A 21,847-nucleotide genomic window follows, 5' to 3' on the forward strand; every position below is an offset into this window, starting at 1 on the left:
TAATCATGGGTACTTACATAACTGTAAAAGCAGGTGTTCATACAAGAAAATAACAATTAAGAGAGTGACAAAGCTCTGATTTATGACAGGGAAACAACAGGCTAGTCATATGTCTTTTATATGTCTAGCCTGTTGTCCTACCCTGTTCTGCTCTCTGTCTCAACTCAATTTTTTACTTTGAATTGAGTTTTGGAGTATACAATGTGTAGAAGTTTACAGGAGATTTTAAGAAGGTGAATACTAAAACACTACCATAATTATGTACAGTATTTAGATGACAATACCTTATATGCTTGGTTACTGATTTGAACAAACCCATCGTATCACAGACTACAAATAAATGGACAAACAGCAACAAGGAACAATGGCAAAAAACAACATGCTCTGGATACACTAAAAACACATATGGAAACATAGAAAAACAGGAAGTGGGTTTTCTCAAATGATCAAACAAGAGTTCTTCCCAAACATGAGAAATAGTTCTTTTCAGTCATCTTTTAAATGTATTTAATCACAAAACATTTTAAAAGAAAAAATTCTTGAATTTTTCAGTCATCTAATATTTACCTGACCGGCCATTTTCAGGTGTATTTCATGAGGGGGCATAGACCATGCCTTTATCGTTAAAGGAACTTTTGTAATTGTTTTACTGTACATATCCTTAATGGCTAAAATGGTCAATTTTCCAGCTGTTTCCAATTTAAATGGCATAGCTTTGCAGTGAACACTGGTTTTGTAAATATTTCCACTTGTGTTTCCAAATATCGAGCATTTTTGCTCCACCCTAACCCCACGAGGCACACAAGGCTTCAGGAATCTCGCTTGTATTTTCTGTGACCTCAAATTTTACCAACCTATCAGCCTTTCAAAAACAAACACCTCTTAAAACATATTTGAAGCATGAGTCAGATGGGCCCTTACCACACTGCATTAGAGATAGAGGTACTCAGACATGCCCAGCTATATTCAACATACCTTGAAACTGCTCATTGTAACTCACCTAAATGCCAACCTTAAACACACGGTAAAAAAACATGACAAAACTGATGATAACATTAATTCAATCTACATCTACAAAACTGTTTTCAGCTAGAAAGGACTGTATTCTTTACTCTTTAGTTTTACTCACTGTATTCCTTCTCACCTAAAAGCAGTATATACTGCCACCAAGTGGTAGCCATTCTGATCACTCATGAAAACAACTGCAAGGCTTTGCTGTTCGCTCATGTTTTCCTGTTCTGATTTCAAGGTCATAATGGCCTCTCCAATCTACTGAGATGGCTTCTGGAACAGGTATGCACAAGGAAAAGATACACTTTTATTAAATTTAATAAAATAAACCACTCTGACATCAGTCCCATGCCTGGAGTAATTATAGAGGGTGTAGGGCTTGAAAGAGTTACGACCGGTGAAAACTCAAAGTCATAGGAGGTTATTTTATTTATTTATATTTGTATTGAGTACAGTTTGGAGTGGGCTTTGGATAATGAAACATAAATGTCTTTATGGTTTATTTGTTGTATTTTAAAGTTTCACCTTATGTTTTGCATCATCTAAGTGTGTTTTAGCATACAGTTCATGAATCTGTGCCACTGCTGTCACATGTTGACCAGTGACAAAAAAAAAGAACAGGTTAAAAAGAACATAATTTGTGTTATACTGTTATTTTTCCCTCTGTGGTGTGGGCAACCTGGGAGAAAAAAAATAGTTTAACATAGAGCAAAATTCTGGCAAACCATACTAAAATCTCTACAGACCAGTGACTAAATGCTAAATATAAGGCCAGCAGCGGTACCACGCCGACTATTCTTATCTCTCCATCCATAAATGCAAAGTAGGACTTAGCAGACGGGTTGAACTGAGGAAGTCTAACATGACCCCCTGCAGTGACCTTCTGATCTGGATGGAATGGGTTTCTTCAACTTCAACTGTCTCCTGTCCGGCGTTCACAGCAAAGGGTTAGGGGCCTGAAAGAGAGAAGGGATTTACATTCAGTCTATTAGTATTTGGTAGCTTTGTAGTGCCACTATATTTACTATGAAACTGCCAAGTACTCTGTCATTTAGTTGTATAGTTCTTTCATTCCAAATTTAAAACAGAATTTTGCATTCAGTAGCTGTCAAACAAACCCATACAAGACTTCTAGAAGAGACATAGAATGACAGAAAATGGACTTGATGACACATCCCAGAACAATCTATCTGATAAAGCAAGTCACTATTACCATTTTATCAGAAGAAAGAATGAAATGATGCCATTCCTCAAAAGTCTTATTTCTACCACTAGTCTTATTTTCTCCACTGTCAGATGCAGTTCTTCATCCATCTGACCGTTTCTGATATTTAAATTTTCTTCCAATATGGTAGAATTAGAAACTTGACTGAAATAATATACACTATATCTGTAAACATGTTGAGGCATTATACCTGAAAAACTAACTTTCCAAAATGTCCATATTTCATTATACATTATAGTACATTTAATCCTGATATATTTAACAATCACTAGAAATTCTATTCTGTACCAAATAGCCTATGAAAATGTAGTCAGTTACTCGATGTGTGTCTATCAAACACCTCATAATGTGTGTCTGTTCAATAGGAGTTGAATTTGAGTGAAGGAGGAGTTCCTTGCCTGCTAATGCTATGGAGCATTTGGGATCAGCAAGAAGGCAGCCACATCAGCGTTCCTCTTGGTTCGGGGACTCTAACCTCAGAAGTAACACAGTTTGGTGTGATTACTGGGCTGTGTGTTGCCACGTTGAAAAAACAACACATTCAGTTTAGGGTATCAAATATTAGTCTGAGTTAGGCCTCACCGCCGGTGTTTTCACCCCATCCAGACTCACCTGGGAGGCAAATTGGGATTAATGTCTGCTTTGATCGTCTTTGCAACATGTAATCCTTTTAATTGGTTGTCATATTACCAATTAGTCATCGTGTGGCTTTCGTAGCTATAAATATAAAATGGGTCCTCACGCTTAGCAAGGAGGAAGATCCTGGGTTGGGCCTCTTCTTCTTCTTCTTCTTCTTTTTCTGATCTGTTTGCCGTCTTATCCTGAGGCTCTGCGAGAAATAAACACAATATCAAGAAATAAACACAATATCAAGAAAATGGAATCAAAATATCAAATGGAGGTCAAATGGATACAAAATCAAACTGCCATGACAGGAAGGGTATTGGAAAATCCTACTGATCTCAACCTTACTGCATGCCTTAATTACTTCTGCTTTCCATGCACATCAAATAAACATAATAAATAACACAATTAAACATAGTAAACAAAGAAAAACAATTAAAACAGACAGAAAATCAGGTTAAACAGTTACAATTTGAGGCGGGGCAATTTAGGATTTGAATTGTCTGGGGAAAAGTAGGGAATTGGTTTTTATTTTACCATGTGAGTGATGGCAGGATTCCACGGGGAGCTCTTCTGTGTTAGCTGAACCTCTGGAAGCTGGGGAAATAAAGATAATGCAGTGCAGTCCATTTAAAGGTCACGCTCAAAGTCAACATGAACCCTCTTTTCTGAGGGTGGTGAGCCGACTATGGGCCAGTAACGGGTCTTCACAAACAGTCCGAAGGTCAAAGGCATTTGAAATGTTTTACTGGATGTGTCATAATGTATAGTCATACATTCTGCAAAATGGTTTCTCCACTGAAATCTGTCGTACCTGTCTACTGCTACATACTGCTAGCTAAAATACTGGTGCATGTATTCAAATAAGCATTGTAGCCATCCCATGTATCTTTTCATTTTCTTCCATTGTAACGCTATTGGGCACTTTGCAGTTACAGTGTGAACTATATGTAAATGGTAAATTCATTAATTTACTGTATTGTGCATTATGCCAGTAACAATACCTTAACATGTGCTATTTTTTACCAGTGATTCACCCTATGATTAAAAAAAATTGCATGATCCAAAAATTCCCCACAACAACAACAACAACAAAACAAAGAGACAGGTTTGTCTGTAACACATCCAGCCCAAAAATTGAAAATAAAAAACATCTGCACCCCTTACCACATCTGTGCTGACATCTGCAGTCTCCCAGCTATGGCCCTGCGTGTCTGTGGTCAGAGAGGAGTCTTGAGGTGACCCTAGAGGGGTCGATGCCACCAGGTAGAACAGCAGACAAAGCAGCCCGCAGAGCAGCGGCCCATCCATGCTGAGGCGAGGCAGTATGGAGCCGCAGACCGTCAGAGCCTCAGGTTTTATATCCCTGCTGTCATCAGGGAGGATCAGGCTGTACACACTCGGCTGATATTTCCACATTTCTCTCCCAAATACATCAGGCCAGTCTGAGCCCCGAAGAGCATGAATTATGGCGTTTTACCGTCAGTGTTCTCACAACCTTTAATGTTTTCAACAGATGGGAGCTATGCTGACTTTTGTCCATGGAAAAGTCGGTGGAAATTCTTCATCATCCACCCTGGCAAGAAAGACCATGGGCCTTATTTTGACGGTGAAAACGGCTGGCTGAAAACTGCCTATTCTGGTCTATTCTATCTCGGATGTCCTCAAAGTTAACACATATGGCAGGCTTTAAAAAAGAATAAAATGTTTGTTTAAAAAGGTTAAACCCCTTTGAAAGACTCAAGTGTCCGGGAAGAGGTGATCTAATTTGTCCCAGTCTGACTTGAATTAAATGCTCAGTCAGCAGTACATGGCTGTCATCCATGATGTAGCTACATACACAATAATGACAAATCTGGTTATTTCTATTCACATATTGTAGCATAATAAGACAGGCAGAAAAAGAAGTGCCATACATCAGCGTATTTTCCACCAAAGATTTCTTGGCCGAAAACCGAATGCAGAAAGAGATGGCATTCAGGTTGATCCAGGTGTCCAAATTCATCAACATAAACATAGCTCACAACCTCCCATATCTTCTGCATTCCTCATCCATGCAGGCAGTTGCAGTAGCACGCAGCTCACGGCTGCTCCTGTGTTCAGGTTCTTTCCTTCTATCCCATATCGTCAGTATATCTACACATAGTCACCAGTAGCCTCGTGTTTTGCAAATGAATACCTTTACATGTCCACTGTCTCCCATTGATCCAGTGCTCAGCTAAACAGGCTTTCATTCACCGGTTTGGTTCTGCTGGGGTTCCGGATGCATCGACTGCACCAGATAGCCTACAGTTTGTTCCCAGAATAATTTAAAGTAAATAACGCCACATAAAGGATGCGATTTTAACCTAATTAATGTCAAATTCAATAGTTGCATGAGACAAAATACACTGTTGCAGTAAAAGCTTAAGATTATTCTTTCGCATGTAGGTTATGGTATTTCTTTATGTCTGTAGAACATAGAGCTGGCCTCTTCTGCTCCCAGAAGTCACATGGCAGTGTCAGGATGTCTGCTAGATCTCAGCAAGGTGTAACCTATATAAATGTGTTCCATTAGAGAAAGTTAGATTATTGGAGTCATGATTCAAGGAATCTAAAAGCGGGGAAAACACTTTCTTTTTTTCCAGGCTCCAAATCACATACCCTGATTCAGTTTGAGTGTGAAGTCATGTGGCTAAGGGCATTTTAAAACAGGTCTCACAAGCTACAATTATGTGTCAACAAATGTAATAGTATTGAACAACAAAATAAGCACTTAACGCTCATGGTGAACACTGTCCAGAACCCACTGCCATATTGCCATCATTTGACACTGTAATCTTGTCTGACTCATTCAGTAATCAGGAATTGCTCGACACTGCTATCGATCAGCTTTAACCAAACCTTTCACTACTTCGGCCTGGCTCTGCCTATCCCGCTCACTCGGCATCAAAATTGGGCCCCATGAGGGCCCCATATGGGCGCTGGCTTGTCAAAGTTGAATGTATACCTGTTTATTGGGGAGAGGAACAGGAAGCAGAGCCCGAGGTGTCAGTTGGATTACGAAGACTACAGATGAACAAAATCAGATTTGAAAGAGACGTTTGGACAACAGCTGACTTGAGAGGAGGCTTGCATTCTTCAGCAATGAGTGCAATCTCTAAAAACTCTGTGTGCGGCAAATAATCTCACTAAACTGAAATTAGTGGGGGATCCTTATGTGTGGAGGATGAGGCTGAAGCAGGTGGATGGAGGATGAGGCAGGTGGACAGAGGATGAAGCAGAGTTCAAACAAACGGTGGGACTTTTCGTGAGACGTAAATCTAGGTGTGAATATCAAATCAACACAAAACCCGCAGCTCTATTTGAAAATATGTATATCTTGCAACACTGAAGAACTGGAGCAATTGTTCACAATGTGTTTGATTGCACAGCACATACAAAACACTGGTTTTAGGCGTCTAATCAATCAGAGGTACGCTCAGACTTCATTAAGCAATCACTTCACAGCATCTACTTATCCTCCAGCCATTCTCTTTTCACTTCCTGCCAGCCATGTAACTGCACGGCATGAGGGCACATTTATGAAATATTTCTCTACTGAAGTGCAGTAAGGGCAATTTAAAAACTCAAAATCACACCCAACCCCAGGGTGTACACCTGCTGAAAATAAAAAGCGAGTGAGAAAGCCTCCTTCAGTTTATAATGGCAGTGGTTTGTGGGTGTGGGTTCAACCAGCTTTCCTAAACAGCCAAGTAATCCTCTGAGCCCCGGCTCCACACATATGGAGCACAGCGCAGAAGGAATGTGTGCTACGTGTGACTGGCACCACCGTGTGTGACGGAGATTGTGAGCTGCTGCTGGGCGGAGGACTGAGTGCACTTTGGCCCCTTCCCGCCGCCATTGTTCTCAGCAGCTGACCGGGCTTAAGACGTGAGCAGGCTTACAGACCATCACTCACATTCAGCTTCATCCACCAAGCCATTTTATTTGACAGAGCGCCGCCTTCATCCATTGAGGGCGGAATTACTTGAAGAGATGTATGGGTGCTTTTCCACACACGCGTGGACCACTAATGTTAAACCCATGAAGCACGGACCCTTTTAGTCATCACTAGCGTTGTAACTAACTGAACGTTTAGACATGAAGACTTTTCAAGGGGAAGACCCAAAAACATCTTCTGTGTATTGTGGTTGTAGCAGTTCCAAGTAGCATTGTTCCTACAAAATAGCAGAGTACCCCAAAAAAACGCACTGTAATGTTGTAAAAGCAATTACAGCACATTAACCTAGTCTGCATGTAAGATTACCTACAATACAGTAGCCATGTTTGTTCAGTCTCACCTCTGACATCAACTGTAGGCATGTGCTAGGTCCTTGCATTACAAAAGTCTTTGGTTTGTGGACCTCCGTCACAAAGAGTGTATTTCTCTGGAAAGGGCGACTTTTCACCCAAGGACAGCTTACTATGTGAGTAAGAGGGCGAACGAAGCTTAGGGAAAGAGGCACATGAACTTAACTTTGCCAAGAAAAATACTGTGACCATAGCAGTTAATGTTTACATACCCAGAAAATGATCTATGTTTAAATTAGGCTAAGAATGTGATAGACATGGTTTTTGATCCCATTATTTTGAGGAAGCTCAGGTTTTACAAGGGTCAACTGTAGAGAGTATAGATGTATAAATATAAATATATATGAAAAAAGGACCTTCTAGAACTTGCACAAACTAATGACTCGTTTCAGAGATGTGAGATGCCATGCAGGATTGGCCCCTAAGCCATTTGTTTCCAAAAAAGTACATTTATATTTAGTCATAGCCTCAAAGTCATTCTCATTACAGCACCTCTATGTTAAAAGGATATTTTACTGCAGACTGAGATTACTGTACTGTGTTCAACTTTGTGAAAGCAGTTCCTGATTGGCTGTGACCACAGGGAAGTAGTGTATACCTAGCAGGTCAATATCTTAAAATAAACCTTAGCAGGAAGTGTGCTTTGGAGATGAAGGGGTTTATATATGCTGTAAAACATAAGTGTATTTGTAACAGGAATGAAGCAGAGTACTGTAGATCAGCTTAACAGACAAAATATCTCACAGTATAGTTTAACTTCAAGTGAGATTATACCATAGCACATATAAAACAAGACTACTACAATATTTCAGATATTGACACATTAATGACTCAATCCTAGGAATCCCAGTCTTTTACAGTCCACAGAGGAACATAATGCTGTCTCTGATAGCGGCAGGTAGGCTAATTAAGAATCACAAATCAGGGCAGAGACTCGTTTATTATTTAACATTCGTATATCTAGTTCGGCCAAGTGCCTCCTAAATTACAAAACAAGATCATTAAATTAAAGACATCCAAGACAAATTCTAGAGGGCCACAAAAAAAGGAAAATAACTTTACAGTTAGTTCTTAACAGGTTTATACGCTTTCCACTACACAGTCTACCACTCTTTAAATCCTCAGCCATCCTTTCACATTACCCTTCGGATGTTCAGTTTATGGGAAGTCGTTCGGCCAAGCAGATGTGGTCCCCTAAGGGTAACGTGGTACCATTGAGGTCTAGGTTGGCTGCCTTGCTAGTTGGTCAGGTGCGCTGACTTATATACAAATCTGGGTGAGAAGCCAAGCGCCACTCTTGTGATTGTGCTCCAACTGTCCAGGTCGTCTTGGCGAATGCTGAACATCTGGGTTTATAATGACTAAAGGGAACGTGGATGTAACCGACTAGACGATCGTTACATCGTGGCTTTTTGTGGGTCGTTAACGCACAACTGTCCATTGACAGAACGCACGGATCGGATCGATTTGCAAGCTGCTAAGGAGGGCACTAGGTAAGATACACGTTTGTTTAGGCTACCTTTATTATTTACGCTTTAACTCGTCTTCCAATCATGACAAAACTCCAACGTGGTTGCCACCTGAACGTCTCTCTTGTCATTGTCGTGGGACGTGTGTAATAAGGTGCTCTTCTATATGATTATCTTACAAGGCTACATTAAAATACATTACCTTACTACCTCCACTGGCAGTATGTCTTTCACCATATCACACGAAAGAGTCCTTTGTGGTACATTACGATATAAGGATGTTTTGAATGTATAGTGAATGCCCTCTCAGTCATCACCTTCAGCGTCATCCTAGGCAATGCTATCTGCAGTACGCTCGTCTGTGTGTGTGAGAGGGGCAGAGAAGAATGAATCATTATGCTGTGGCTGTTTGTATTGACTGCCACAGTGAGTCATTACCAAGCTGTGTTGGAGCTGTTTTGCTTTGAGAGACATTTGGGGTGTCTTTAAAAGCAGACAGCTGTTCTTTTTATTTTCATGTTTGCAAAAAGTGGCGGAAGCTACAACAGTGGATACCATTTGTAGTTACTGTACGCTCCGTTGATGAACGATATTTGCTCTTTGCTGACGTTGTTGGCTCAACAGATTCTGATCATTTCACTGAACAGGCTGCCAATTTTTCCGTGAAAGTGACAAATCAGTTGCTGCTTGCAATCCACTTGCTACAGACTGATTAGCACCCTTATGTAAGTGGCATTTTTGCACTTGCACAATGTTTTTCTTTTGGGGCAAAATGAATCGGTGTGGGGGAGAAAATTAAATATTTTGTAGGTGTCTAGTGGAAGCATATTCGCCACACCTGCCTGAATCAAATTGAATGATAGAAAATTTGGTCTTACTCTATTTACAATGCATTCTAAAAACCTGAATATTTGACTTCTGCTAATCTTCTTGTAACATACTGTTCATTTTGCTTTTTGTTGAAAATAGCAACAGAAAAAGTCTGTATTGTTGCCTGTTCTTATTCTGGACTCTGACATGGCCCAACATCAGTCAGGCCTTGTTGACCCATTTTGGCTCTACTGTTGAAAACTACTGTAGTCTACTTTAGCATATACTTTGGAGCTCATTCTATATTTTCTACAACAAACAAACAAAAACAAAAACAAAACGCTGAATGAACATCAGGCTCATTGCAAACAATGAGTCATCACCATCAGTACAATCTGTTTGTCTAACACTTTGGACTTCTCTCTTACACATCATATTGTATTTGTGTCTTGATGTCTTAGAGTCTTAATTAGTACTGGCAACCCTGTCTAGTTACTACATCAGTCCAATCTACTACACACATGGTCACCACACACACACCTTCCTAATGCCCCTTTCAGATGATCTCACTAATGTATCCTCTGTGGTCTGGTTGATATACAAGGCCTTCAATGTTTTTGTGAATGAGCATAGAGTGACTCGTCACTGTGTTTCTGCCAACCTATTTCCATTCTCTTCCCCCTGGGTCGGGTCGGGTCGGGTCGGGTCAGGTCAGAGGTCAAAGAGATGGGCCGCAAGTTGGACTTGTCGGGGCTGTCGGAGGAGGAGGCGCATCACGTGCTGCAGGTGGTGCAGCGGGACATGAAGCTGAGGGAGAAGGAGGAGTCGCGCCTCAGGTGAGTCATCCTTTCTGGCCTCACCCCCCCGCCGCCCCCCCCCTCTCCAATTCGAAAGCTCGGACTTGTGTCCAGCTGTCACATTCCGTGTGTGGGAAGAGGAGACTGTGTTGGTCCTTTCCTCATTATCACTATCATTCTTGCTCTCCGTTTGGAGTCGAATCTAGTTGCCGTGGTGTTTGCAAATGACTCATCCAGAGTTGCAGCATCACCTGCCTGCGGTAACATCGTTTAGTTTGCGACACGTCTCTGTTTACAACTGCACCGTTGTCCGTTTAAACATGCGTGTTTTAATGGGTGCAGGCATTGCAAGGATTTCTAGAGCGCAGGATATTTCCCATGCCCCCCTTGATTAGTATGTCCTCCAAACAAGGGGCAGGAAGACCTTCCCTTTCCTGTTTAACATTGAGTCATTTCCCATGATCCTCTCTGCAAATGGCTCCAAGAACAGCCATTGTTAATTTCAGATGCATATTCTGTCTGCAGCCTGTGAAGTAACAATGCAGAGAAATGTGCAGCATTGAGCATTTACATTGAGCACTGGATGCATAACCGACCAGTGAATCTCGGGGTGTGGTTTTGCAATGAGGCAGTTGTCCGGGGGACACACATAATTGGAGGAAATGGTGACTTGTTTAAGTGCCTCCGAAATAGAACTAGCTGTGGTAACGGAATTTGTGAGGATCACTTGTGTGGAAGGCAAGAGAGTAAAATGGCTGATTTGAGTCCCTAATGAATATTTGGCCAAATATGACACAATGTCCTTTTCTTTGTTTGACCTGTGGATGGGGTATATAAGCCTTAAGCAAACAAGCCTTCATTGTTTTTCCCCTCTTATGAAATGGGTTTATTTTGTGTCTGCTAAAATTTGGATCTTTGGTAGGGTGTTATGCTTGTGTAAGTTAAAACTAGACGAGACGAAGGAGAGACGCAGACCAGCAAACAAATCCAAGAACAGCTGTGAATAGTACCTCCTTAAATATGCAGAGGGAACCCCAGGTGCAGAAATCTATAATCCGTTGTGAACAAGAGCCTTTAGAAAAAGGCAGTCAGTCTTGCATTTGACCAATGCTGTTATTTCCTCCTCAATAAGCTGCCTCTTTCCTTTTCAGACTCAGGTCTTGTGATGTTGGCTTTCAGCTCAAATGTGAACCGCTGTTACGCATAAATACACTTCTGTGTTTTAATTGTAAACACTGATTGCATGCACTCGTTACAACTTCCACCACTGGCATTACATTGACACTTTATTTTCTTTAGGTAATTTACCTTGCTGACAATTACTTGATTAGTTAGTTATTAACACACTCTCAAAGTTATTCCATAGCTTCATGCCGCATGTCAACTGAACAATAGACCAGTGGTACTGGGTTGTTTTCATTAGCAGTGAAATGGATTTAGTTTTGCAGTGGTAGGTATCAGACTGTGGGCCCTGGTCAGATCAAAATCACTTTGGTTAGAAACCTTTCAAGCAGTGCGCAAACAATGCTGTACCACTGGAACAGACGTTAATCAAATGGCCTCAAACAAAGCATAGGGTTAATCCCTCGACAAACACTATTAGTAATTCTCCTCAGAAAAGCATTCCAAGTTTGGCAAGTCCTTAATGGCGGTGTTGACCACGTTTCCCGGCATGTCTGATAGCAAGCGGTGGCTAACTCGCTGGCAGCAGCTTGTTGATCTTCCTGCTCAGTTCCCGTTAACTGTGTGTATAAGGTCATCTGAGCCTCTGCCAGAATTGTAAAACATGTCCCGAGTGCTTAGTGGTTTTGTCTTTGCCGCACTGATATCAAGCAAGCTGTCAGCACTGGCGCGGAAAGCGCTTTTATCGCTCAGAAGGGAACGTGGCTTCTCAGAAGTGCATTTTTTGGGTTGCCAGACATCAGTGGGTTTTTTTTTTTTTGTCATTCAGCCGAGCCCTTTTCATCACTAGCTTTAACTGCCTCAAAACGCTCAGTTCCAACCTTCCCACAGACTTACTGTATCTATTGATCTCTCTGTGTTGGATCCTGCCATCTCGGCGATCTGCATAACGCTCTGTGAAATGTTTTCACATTTTGACTTTAAAGCCACACAGTTGTCTGTTAGTGATGTACAGTACCGCCCTTGTGGGATTAAACGTCCAGATTCAGAGAGAAGGCGGCTCGTATGTGACCTTTCCTCCCTAGACCAGTGTGGCAGGTCTAAAGGAGCTCATTTGATGCGAGCTGTGTTTTGGGGATTTCTCTCCTCGCTCTCCTCTTTTTCCCAAGCGGCTTCATGCATCGAGCTTTTCAATTTCCTGCCTGACACTTAAGGAGTGCCACAGAATATAAAACAGGGATGAGAGAGATCCGTCTGATTAGGGGGGAAAAGTAGAAACGAAACTCCTCGCTGACTGGAGCACAGCTTTATTGAAGAGGTTCTCAGCCTGATATCGTATATAAGATACAGTAACAGCTTTGTGACCCATCATCTTCTCTCCTCGGTGCATTATCAGGATCAGTGCCTTATATTTGTGATTGTAGTCAATTTCCTTGTGCTCCCAAACATACTCTTCATAGAACCTACCCAAAGGCTTTGCCCAGCAGGTTCAGTCAGCTCCATGAAACAGATGACGGTGCACGCTGTAATTTAAGTACTGTATATCAAAAACGGGTGGAGTTATTAGCAGAAATTGTGTTTGCATCACCAAGTGTGTGTTGAATGTCTGGGCAGAACGGTGTCCAAGGCTGCGTGGGTGTGTAAGTACACACTTTTTAGTATGCACAGATGGCGGGACGTGGCGTGACAGGCACGGTTCCAGTTGTCTATTGTGAACACCGCAGAGCTAAGCTGCACTTTTTGTCCGGGCTGCACAAAACGGAGGGATCACACACATGGTCGTAGTTATTTGTCGAGTAAGTTGCGAGTTTCGAGTTGACCCACGCGGTGGGGATTACTGACTCGTGTGCAGTGTGTGGGGGACGTGAGTCGGCAGTGTGATCAGATGATGCAGGTCCATCCCCTGATGAGTGTCCATCGTCCATTAGTGCTAAGCGCTGAAGCGCAGATAAGACTTAAGTCAGGTCAGTAGTCACACATATGTCAGATATGGACCCGAAGCAGCCAAAGGGCCGCGGTCATGAGGAAGGACAGTATTTCCAAAAGTGATAGCCAGCTGCCGTTCTGGAAGGCTTTCAGCAGAACTGTCCAGAGTGAAGTGCACACTGTTTTTTAAATGAGGTTTATGCAAAACTGTATCCATTATGCACACCCCACAGACCCACAGAGCCACAGAGGGCAATGCTGAACAGATTCTAATGCGCTCCTTGCGTTATCAGCCTGAGCAGGGCTTCTCTGCTGGAGAGAAATTAGTCTCTCACACACACACAGCAGAGTACGAGGGCCAGTAGCCAGCACTGGCACTGACTGTTTTTAATCCTCTTTTCAAACACAAATCTTTACAACAGTGATTGATTGATGCGTTTAATGATTTAATTTAATGATAGTTTCCTAAAAGCATTAGGACTTGTCATTATTCACTGCAAATGGAATATGCTTCACCAGTTCATAATTAGCTTCATTCAACAATGCTTTTGGGGCTAAACTAATCTCTTTGTTGTGCGGTGGTAAATACCCAGGCCCAGATGTGTTTTGCTTCTTGAGTTTTACTCGATCCATTATTCAAACACCCTGCAGAAATGTGCTTAAAATTTCAGACTCAATTGGGTTTTGTTTTTTTTTAATGAGCAAACTTGGACATAAATCAACGCTAACCCACGTTTATAGGGTCGTCAACATATTTGTATCATCACGCAATTCTTTCAGTTTTCTTTTACCAGGCTGAATGTTTGTAGAGGGTAAATGTCAGATGTTACGTAGGCACGGGACAAGGTAGGCACAGAGGAGAATTACTGTACCGGCACTCTCAAATAAGCCAGTGTGTCTGTGTGCGTGTGTGCGTGTGTGTGTGTGTGTGTGTGTGTGTGTGTGCATGTGTGCATGTGTTTGCGTGTGTCTGCGTGTTTGTGTGTGTTTGTGTCTGTGTGCATGTGTTTGCGTGTGTTTGTGTTTTTGTCTGTGTGCATGTGTTTGCGTGTGTCTGTGTGTGTGTGTGTGTGTGTGTGTGTGGGTGTGTGTGTGTGTCTGTGTGTCTGTGTGTTTTTGCATGTGTGTGTGTGTTTGTGTTTGCGTGTGTGTGTGTGTGTGTCTGTGTGTTTGTGTTTGTGTGTGTGTGTGTTTGTGTGTGTGTGTGTGTGTGTGTGTCTGTGTGTTTGTGTGTGCATGTGTGTTTGTGTGTTTGTGTGTGTCTGTGTGCATGTGTGTGTGTGTGTGTGTGTGTGTTTGTGTTCAGAGTTGGCTCTAGTTGGAGTATTCACATCCCAATATGCCAGGCAGACTTGTGAGGCTCGTCTCCGCTCGTGCCTGGCTGTCAGCAGCTGTGTGTGTGTGTGTGTGTGTGTGTGTGTGTGTGTGTGTGTGTGTGTGTGTGTGTCTGTGTGTGTGTGTGTTTGTGTGTTTGTGCTCGTGCCTGGCTGTCAGCAGCTGTCGTAAATCTATCAACCCTGACTGCCATTTTCAGGATGCACTGGTTCTGCACTCACCGTGTAGCTGAGCACAAGTTTATGTGTGAAAAGCCTTTGTGCAGTAGAGTGGTGGTGTGTGTGTGTGTGTGTGTGTGTTTGTGTGTGTGAGTGAGTGAGGAGAGAGGCAGTCAGTGTTAAGAGGCAAAAGAAACAGTCTGTTTTTGTTCAGCAGTGACATCCTTGGGCGACTATAGGAGTGGGAGTGGCGAGACACTCTCTCTCTCTCTCTCTCTCTCTCTCTCTCTCTCTCTCTCTCTCTCTCTATCTCTCTCTCTCTCTCTGTGATAATAAAGTGTGATCCTTCAAACAGAAAGAACAATTGTCTTTGTTTATCAGTCCCCGAAATTTCATTCACAGGCTTGTAAACACTCTAACACCTGGATTGTTCTGCTGAGTTTCCAAGCACAGACAAAGGCTGCTCCACTCTGTTTGATTAAAGTGCAGATTAAAGCCTGTGGGCTTTTCATGTATAATCCAGGCATGTTTGCATGTTTCAGACATAATTGAATCAAATTATCAGACAGATGGCGGGTTTGGTAACTGCTGTAGCGGCTGAGCGAGTGCCATGGCGTGAAGCGGTTACGCTGTTGGTTGGCTGGAGTTCCCGTCCAATGGCCATCAAAGGGGGCCACCCATGTGACTTACAACAGTAATGAGTCACCCCAACTGACTTTGAGAGAGACTTTTTTGTTTGAAGTTCGCAAAAGCATGACGTCCTCCGTGTGCGATTAGTTCGGGCCTCATGTGCTGAATTGTTCATCAGGCTGTGTAGACGACGCCAAGACACATCAACTTAACTGGCCCTCATCCGCAGTAATGTGTTGGTTTGGTAATGCAACAGCAGCAACAGGAACTGTGTGCAGCACAAGCAATGCAAGAGCTCAGCGGGGCAGTTTCCAGGGGGGCAGATCTTACCGGGGCAGTTTCCAGGGGGCCAGAGCTCACCGGGGCAGTTTCTAGGGGGCATTTCCCCTGGGAAATACCCTTAACCACTTTCACTGTAATATCTGTGGCTTTTCCTGGGTGATGACATCTAAATTTTAATGAGTTCATGCTGTAGCCTCTCTAATAGCCCTTCGTGTATGTCTCTGATGTGGCGAGTCGGGTCGGGACCGTATGTCTCAGTGGGTCAGCGCGTATCCTCAAAGTCAAAGTCAAGAGATTGCCTGCAGCTGCTCGTGCTGAATGATGTGTAAATGTCATTAGTCGGAAAATTAGGCCCAGAACACTCTCTCATGGGCCTCTCTCTCTGCATAATTACACAGCCTGCTGACGAACCAGACACACACTCTTTGGAACTCGATTCACATATGCACCTCTCAGCTGGTCCCCCACTAAGGGCTCGAGATAGATAGCAACATCTAATTTTTCTTCAAACGTAACGCCATGCTAAGTCACCCACACTCGAGACTCTGGGTTTCAGTCGGATGATGTGTTTGCTGTTAGCGGAAGTGGAAAAAAGCACAGTTTACTGTGGTAATGGCTGAATGGGGGGGGGGGGGGGGGGGGGAGGCCTCGTTGTGAGATTAAGATTACTCCGTATTGTGGCTGACCTTCTCTATGGGGTGTTTGTGCTCTGTTTGAAAGAGGCTGGAGACCAGATTTGAATAGGCGAATGGTACAGGCAGCAGCAGGAGATTAAAAGCCCTGTGTGCAGAAGCACTTTACAGCGCGGCTCTCCTCCTTTCGCACTGGTTCTGTTTGTTCATTCTCAGTCTCAACCCCATTATTCCTCCCCTCTCTTTGAAATGGCCACGAGTGACAGGCCCTCGGCAGTTTTAATACTTCTCCAGCCCAAGTCTGGGCCCACAGTCGCGCCAAACGCGCTCGGCGGCAGGGGAATATGAATTGTAATGCTGCTGCAGTGTTGCAAAAGTCTTTGAAATATAGCAGTATAACATTAGGGTTGGCACATGGACATTAATCATGGTGACAGCCTCAGTGTGCATCGGGGATTGCTGTGGGAAGAACATCGGTGGACAAAATAAGAGGGGACCCAGTTTGGCAAAACTGCAGAGATTTCATTTTCATTTTACCACCAAACGAAGCAAATCCTGCATTATACGATGCTGTTTCATTTTAGAATTGCTTGCTGCATGAATTAGTCAGCCTGGATCAAAATATTGAATATGAAATACCAATAGGTGCATTTTGGCATACTGTTGCAGTTGGAATACTGCAAAACATTATACTGTTTTGTAGTATTTCCATACTGCATTAGAATCTATCAGTATGATCAGTCATTAAAACTGTGGTATTTCCTGGTGGTCTGTCTCCTCACAGAAGGCTGCTTCCCAGGGGCCGAGATCCAGGCCTTTAGCTCTAGTTATAGTCTGTTCACCTCACCTGTTCAGGCTCCTGCTGGGTGGCATGTGTTTCACTGCAGTCCACCCAGCCAGCACAAACACACACAATCACACACACACAAACACACACACACACACACACACACACACACACACACACACAGACAAACACACACACACACACACACACGCAGACAAACACACACACAAACACCCACACACGCAGACAAACACACACACACACACGCATGCACGCACGCGCACACACACACACACACACACACACACACCCACACACGCAGACAAACACACACACACACACACACGCAGACAAACACACACACACACACACACGCATGCACGCACGCACACACACACACACACACACACACACCCACACACGCAGACAAACACACACACAAACACACACACGCAGACAAACACACACACAAACACACACACACGCCCACACACGCAGACAAACACACACACACACACATACACACGCATGCACGCACGCGCACACACACACACACACACACACACACACACACCCACACACGCAGACAAACACACACACAAACACGACTTGGCACGTAATGTCTCTGGCCTAGAGTCATGCAGCAGACTCTAGGTGATCTCTCTTATGCCGACATATTGAGCTGAGGTGGGTCTCAATAGGTGCAGGGCAGGTCTGTGTGTGTGTGTTTGTGTGTGTGTGTGTGTTTGTGTGTGTGTGTTTGTGTGTGTGTGTGTGTTTGTTTGTGTTTGTGTGTGTTCTAAATACAGTTTGTTAAACAGACATCGATATTCCATACATTACTCAGATCACATATATTGATTAGATACATTATATAAAGCACGAATAGCTGTAATTGCATGTGTATTTTTCATATTAGTACGTTGTCATAACATCCCAAATGGGGTTGTGTATTTGTGTAACCTTTGTTTACTCAAGTGTATTTTCACTATCTTTCCCTATAATCTGGTGGGATTAGCTTCTGCCCCCCCCCCCCCCCCCCCCCCCCCCACTGTCTGTCCTGCAGTGCTCAGAGAACCCAATCAGTCAATACTCACCGTAATCACCTTTAATGATTACACTAATGCAAGCACACCTGACCTCGGTCTCTCTCTGCCTCTCTCACACTCGGTCTCCCACCCCCTGCCCACCCCGTTTCACCTTAATGAGAACGCTGCTATAGCATGCAGAGTATACACAGCCCTAGCTCTGTCTAAGTGACTGCAGAGGAGAGGAGGGGATGCATTATTTATCAGCAGACCTTTCCTGAACCTTTCACTGGAGCAGAACGATCATATATTCCTTCACCCGCACCCACCTTTCTCCCCCTCTCACTGTCGCATAATTCACTCTCATTGGTCGGTTAATTACTTAAACACTAATTGTGAAATTTGGCAGCAATTACATAATTAATGAGCAGTGGCATGAGTTTGCTGTGCTTACTGAAGATCGTGTTTGTCCACCTGCACGTTTTGTTACCGGTACACTAGGCTTTCTGTTGCGTTTTCCTCCTTCTTTAACCTGACTTCGAACATCTGTGAGTGTTTTGGCCCTTCGGTGTTGGTACACCGGTGAAGCGGCACAAACTCAGTGTCTCAATGTCTTCTGGGCTTTGCCAGTGGCCATAGCAACTCGCCATTAAGAGAATCTTCAGATTTGTTTAGAGATGGAGTGGGATTTTTTTTCCCCCTCCTGAGAGATGGAATTTTAATAGTGTCCTGCCATAGTCCTGGTCATGAGGTCAGTACACTAATGCAACTCACAGCTGTTCAAATGCTACTGTCTGAATACATTAAGCGGCTCCATGCTCAATCCCAATTACTGGAGAACATGTGGGGGGGGGCTGAAATGTCCGTTTTATTACGTAATCATTCACTACCTTGTCACCTTTTGTGTTCCCTCTCTTTTCCTCTCCCTTCCATCCCTCCCATTTTCTCTCATGTTGTCTGTCCTTTCTCTCTCTCTCTCTCTCTCTCTCTCTGTCTCTCTCTGTCTCTCTCTGTCTCTCTCTCGTTTCATTTTGATTATTTTTTTCCCTCCCTCTCTGTCTCTGTGTCTCTTTTCTCCTCTGCCTCTGTTTCTCCCCCCTCCCCTCCTCCCCCTCCCTCCCTCCCTCCCTCTCCCTCTGTCTCCCTCTCTCTCTCCATCTCTCTCTCTCTCTCCTCCCCCTCTCTCCTCCTCCCCTCTCCTCCCCGTCCCCCACCCACCCGCCCCGCTCATCCCCTCCTCCCTGGGCTGTGTCAGTGAGATGAAGCAGGAGCTGGACGCGGAGGGCAGCCGGTGCACGCTGCTGTCTCGGCAGCACAGGTTTAACGAGCGCTGCTGCATCCGCTGCTGCGCGCCCTTCACCTTCCTGCTCAACCCCCGGCGGCCCTGCCTGGACTGCCAGTACAACGTGTGCAAGGGCTGCTGCACCTACAGCAGGAGGGACAAAGCCTGGCTGTGCGCCTCCTGCCAGAAGAGCAGGTTAGTGCGGTGGGCGAGGGCGTGTTTGTGTCTCTCTGAGTGTGTGTGTGTGTGTCTAAGCTTGTTTCCGTGAGAGAGAGAATGCGGCTGTGTGTGTGTGAGGGAGAGAGGTGGAGATTGAGAGAGAGACAGCGAGACAGAGAGAGAGAGAGCTTGAGGGAGGGAGAGATTGAGAGAAGGAAAGAGAGAGTGGTTGTGTGTGATGAGAGAGTGAGAGAGAGAGAGAGATAGGGAGAGAGAGAGAGAGAGAGAGGGAGGGAGAGAGAGAGGTTGTGTGTGATGAGATAGAGAGAGAGAGAGAGAGAGGGGGAGACGGACGGGTGCACGCGTGTGCAGGTATGCAGAGGATTGTGCATGCATACACGTGTCTGTCAGAGTGGATGTGTGTGTGCACTGATGCATGCATGCATGCATGCACAGAGGCGTGAGCGTGTGTGCATGCATGTACATTGTGTGAGTGTGTATGTATGCAAGGTAGAGACAGTTGGTGTGTAACATGTGTGTATGTGTGTGTACTCACCAACACGATTGAAGGGTCTGTCCACACACACTCTGTGCTCACCTCTGTGTGCGTTCCAATCTTCCTATGTGAGTGTGTGTGTGTGTGTGTGTGTGTGTGTGTGTGTGTGTGAATAGCGGGAGAGTGTATATGTGCGCCTCCATTCCTCCCCGTGTGTGTGTGTGTGGTGTGTGTGTGCAGTCTTCGGAGAGGGAAGAGACACTGTGCTGTCTTGTGTGGCTGATGGCTGCTGCTGGCGATAGGCAGTGCTAATGCTACGCTACAGCTGCCAGTCATGTTAGGATGAATGAGCGGATTAGGCGCTGAGTGTGAGGACTCAGACAGAGAGAGCCCAGTCGAGCTGTCAGCGGGGCTCTCTCTCGCTAAAGGCTAATGATGCTTCTGTTGCTGATGCTGATGCTGCTGATGCTGCTGCCGCTGCTTCTGTGCTGCACGTCACATTGAGCAGGTCAAGCCTACAGGCTGCACTCAAGACAGGGCTGCGTCCTTAGATAGATGCTTTGAAGAGGTAGCCTTTAGGATGGAGCAAAATAGACTAGGAGGAGGTAAGAGCCTTGTGTGTGAGAGAGAGTGAATATGTGTGTGTGTCTGTGTTTTTTGTGTGTGTGTGTGTGTGTGTGTGTGTGTGTGTGTGCGTGTGTGTGTGTCTGTTTGTTTGTGTGTGTGTGTGTGTGAGAGAGAGAGAGAGAGTGTGTGTATGTGTGTCGTTTCTGGTGTGTGTGTGGGAATGTGTGTTTTAGCGAATGTGTCTTTGATGATTGACTGTAGGCAGTCATATGTATTGACTTTTGTTCCCTAATGCATGAGCATGTATGTGTGTGTGCGTGTGTGTGTGTGTGTGTGGGGGGGTGTTGTGTGTGTGTGTGTGTGTAATTGCGTGTTTGCGTGTGTGTGTTTCTGCACATGTGTTCATCTGTTTCTGTGTGATTATGTGTGACATTTCTGTCTATATTTGTCACCAAGCTTATACATTAAATTACTCATAGCCATTTGCTTGCATTGCGTTTGTGTTTACATGGATATACGTATGTGTGCGTATATTTATCTTTATCTGTGTGTGTATGTGTGTGTGTGTGTGTTCGTGTGTGTGTGTGTATGTGTGTGTGTGTGTGCTTTCCTACATGTCTCTGTGTGCGCGTTTGTGTGTCAGTCTATGTGAAAGTGTAGGTGTGTGTGTGTGTGTGTGTGTGTGTTCATACTTGTCTCTGTGTGCTTGTTTGTGTCAGTCTATGTGAAAGTGTATTTGTGTGTGCGTGTGCGTGTGTGTGTGAATGACTACACACATCTGTGGATTTATGTGGTTCCCTCTGGTGTTGTGTGTTTCACCGCTGTGGTCATCTGGCCGGGCTGCATTAATGTGCATGAGCTTGTGTTTGCTGAGGTGAGCTCCTGGCCCCTGACAGCTCCTGCTGAATAATGAGAAGCTGATTTAGGGCTTGTTTTGACTTACTGGACCCGGGCTGAAAACAGATACGCTTACAACTCAGATCGCCGCCGAGGAGGCAGAAGGGCTGAGGCAGGACTTTCGGCATGACATAGCTTATTCATCTTTGAGTTTGATGTGCAGCAGCTTAATTCACAATTACCACGCTGATAACCATTTCTCATGCAGTGTGTGTGTGTGTTTCTGTGTGTGTGTGTGTGTGTGTGTGTGTGTGTGTGTGTGAGAGAGACATCAGCAC

At 44.2% G+C, this 21,847-nt stretch overlaps 1 protein-coding gene across 1 annotated transcript in view; it reads left to right on the plus strand.

The window, feature by feature from the left end:
• Positions 1–8,058: 8,058 nt before the first annotated feature.
• The window catches only part of myripa (myosin VIIA and Rab interacting protein a), a 33,842-nt gene continuing 20,053 nt past the window's right edge, over positions 8,059–21,847 (plus strand). Inside the window, exons 1-4 of the mRNA XM_031562795.1 lie at positions 8,059–8,685; positions 9,286–9,386; positions 10,182–10,307; positions 19,424–19,645. Coding sequence (XP_031418655.1) covers positions 9,385–9,386; positions 10,182–10,307; positions 19,424–19,645 — 350 coding nt within the window. The 5' untranslated portion in view covers positions 8,059–8,685; positions 9,286–9,384. The remainder of the gene's footprint in view (positions 8,686–9,285; positions 9,387–10,181; positions 10,308–19,423; positions 19,646–21,847) is intronic.

This window comes from Clupea harengus, chromosome 25 (genome assembly GCF_900700415.2).
Source record: "Clupea harengus chromosome 25, Ch_v2.0.2, whole genome shotgun sequence".
Classification (NCBI taxonomy): domain Eukaryota; kingdom Metazoa; phylum Chordata; class Actinopteri; order Clupeiformes; family Clupeidae; genus Clupea; species Clupea harengus.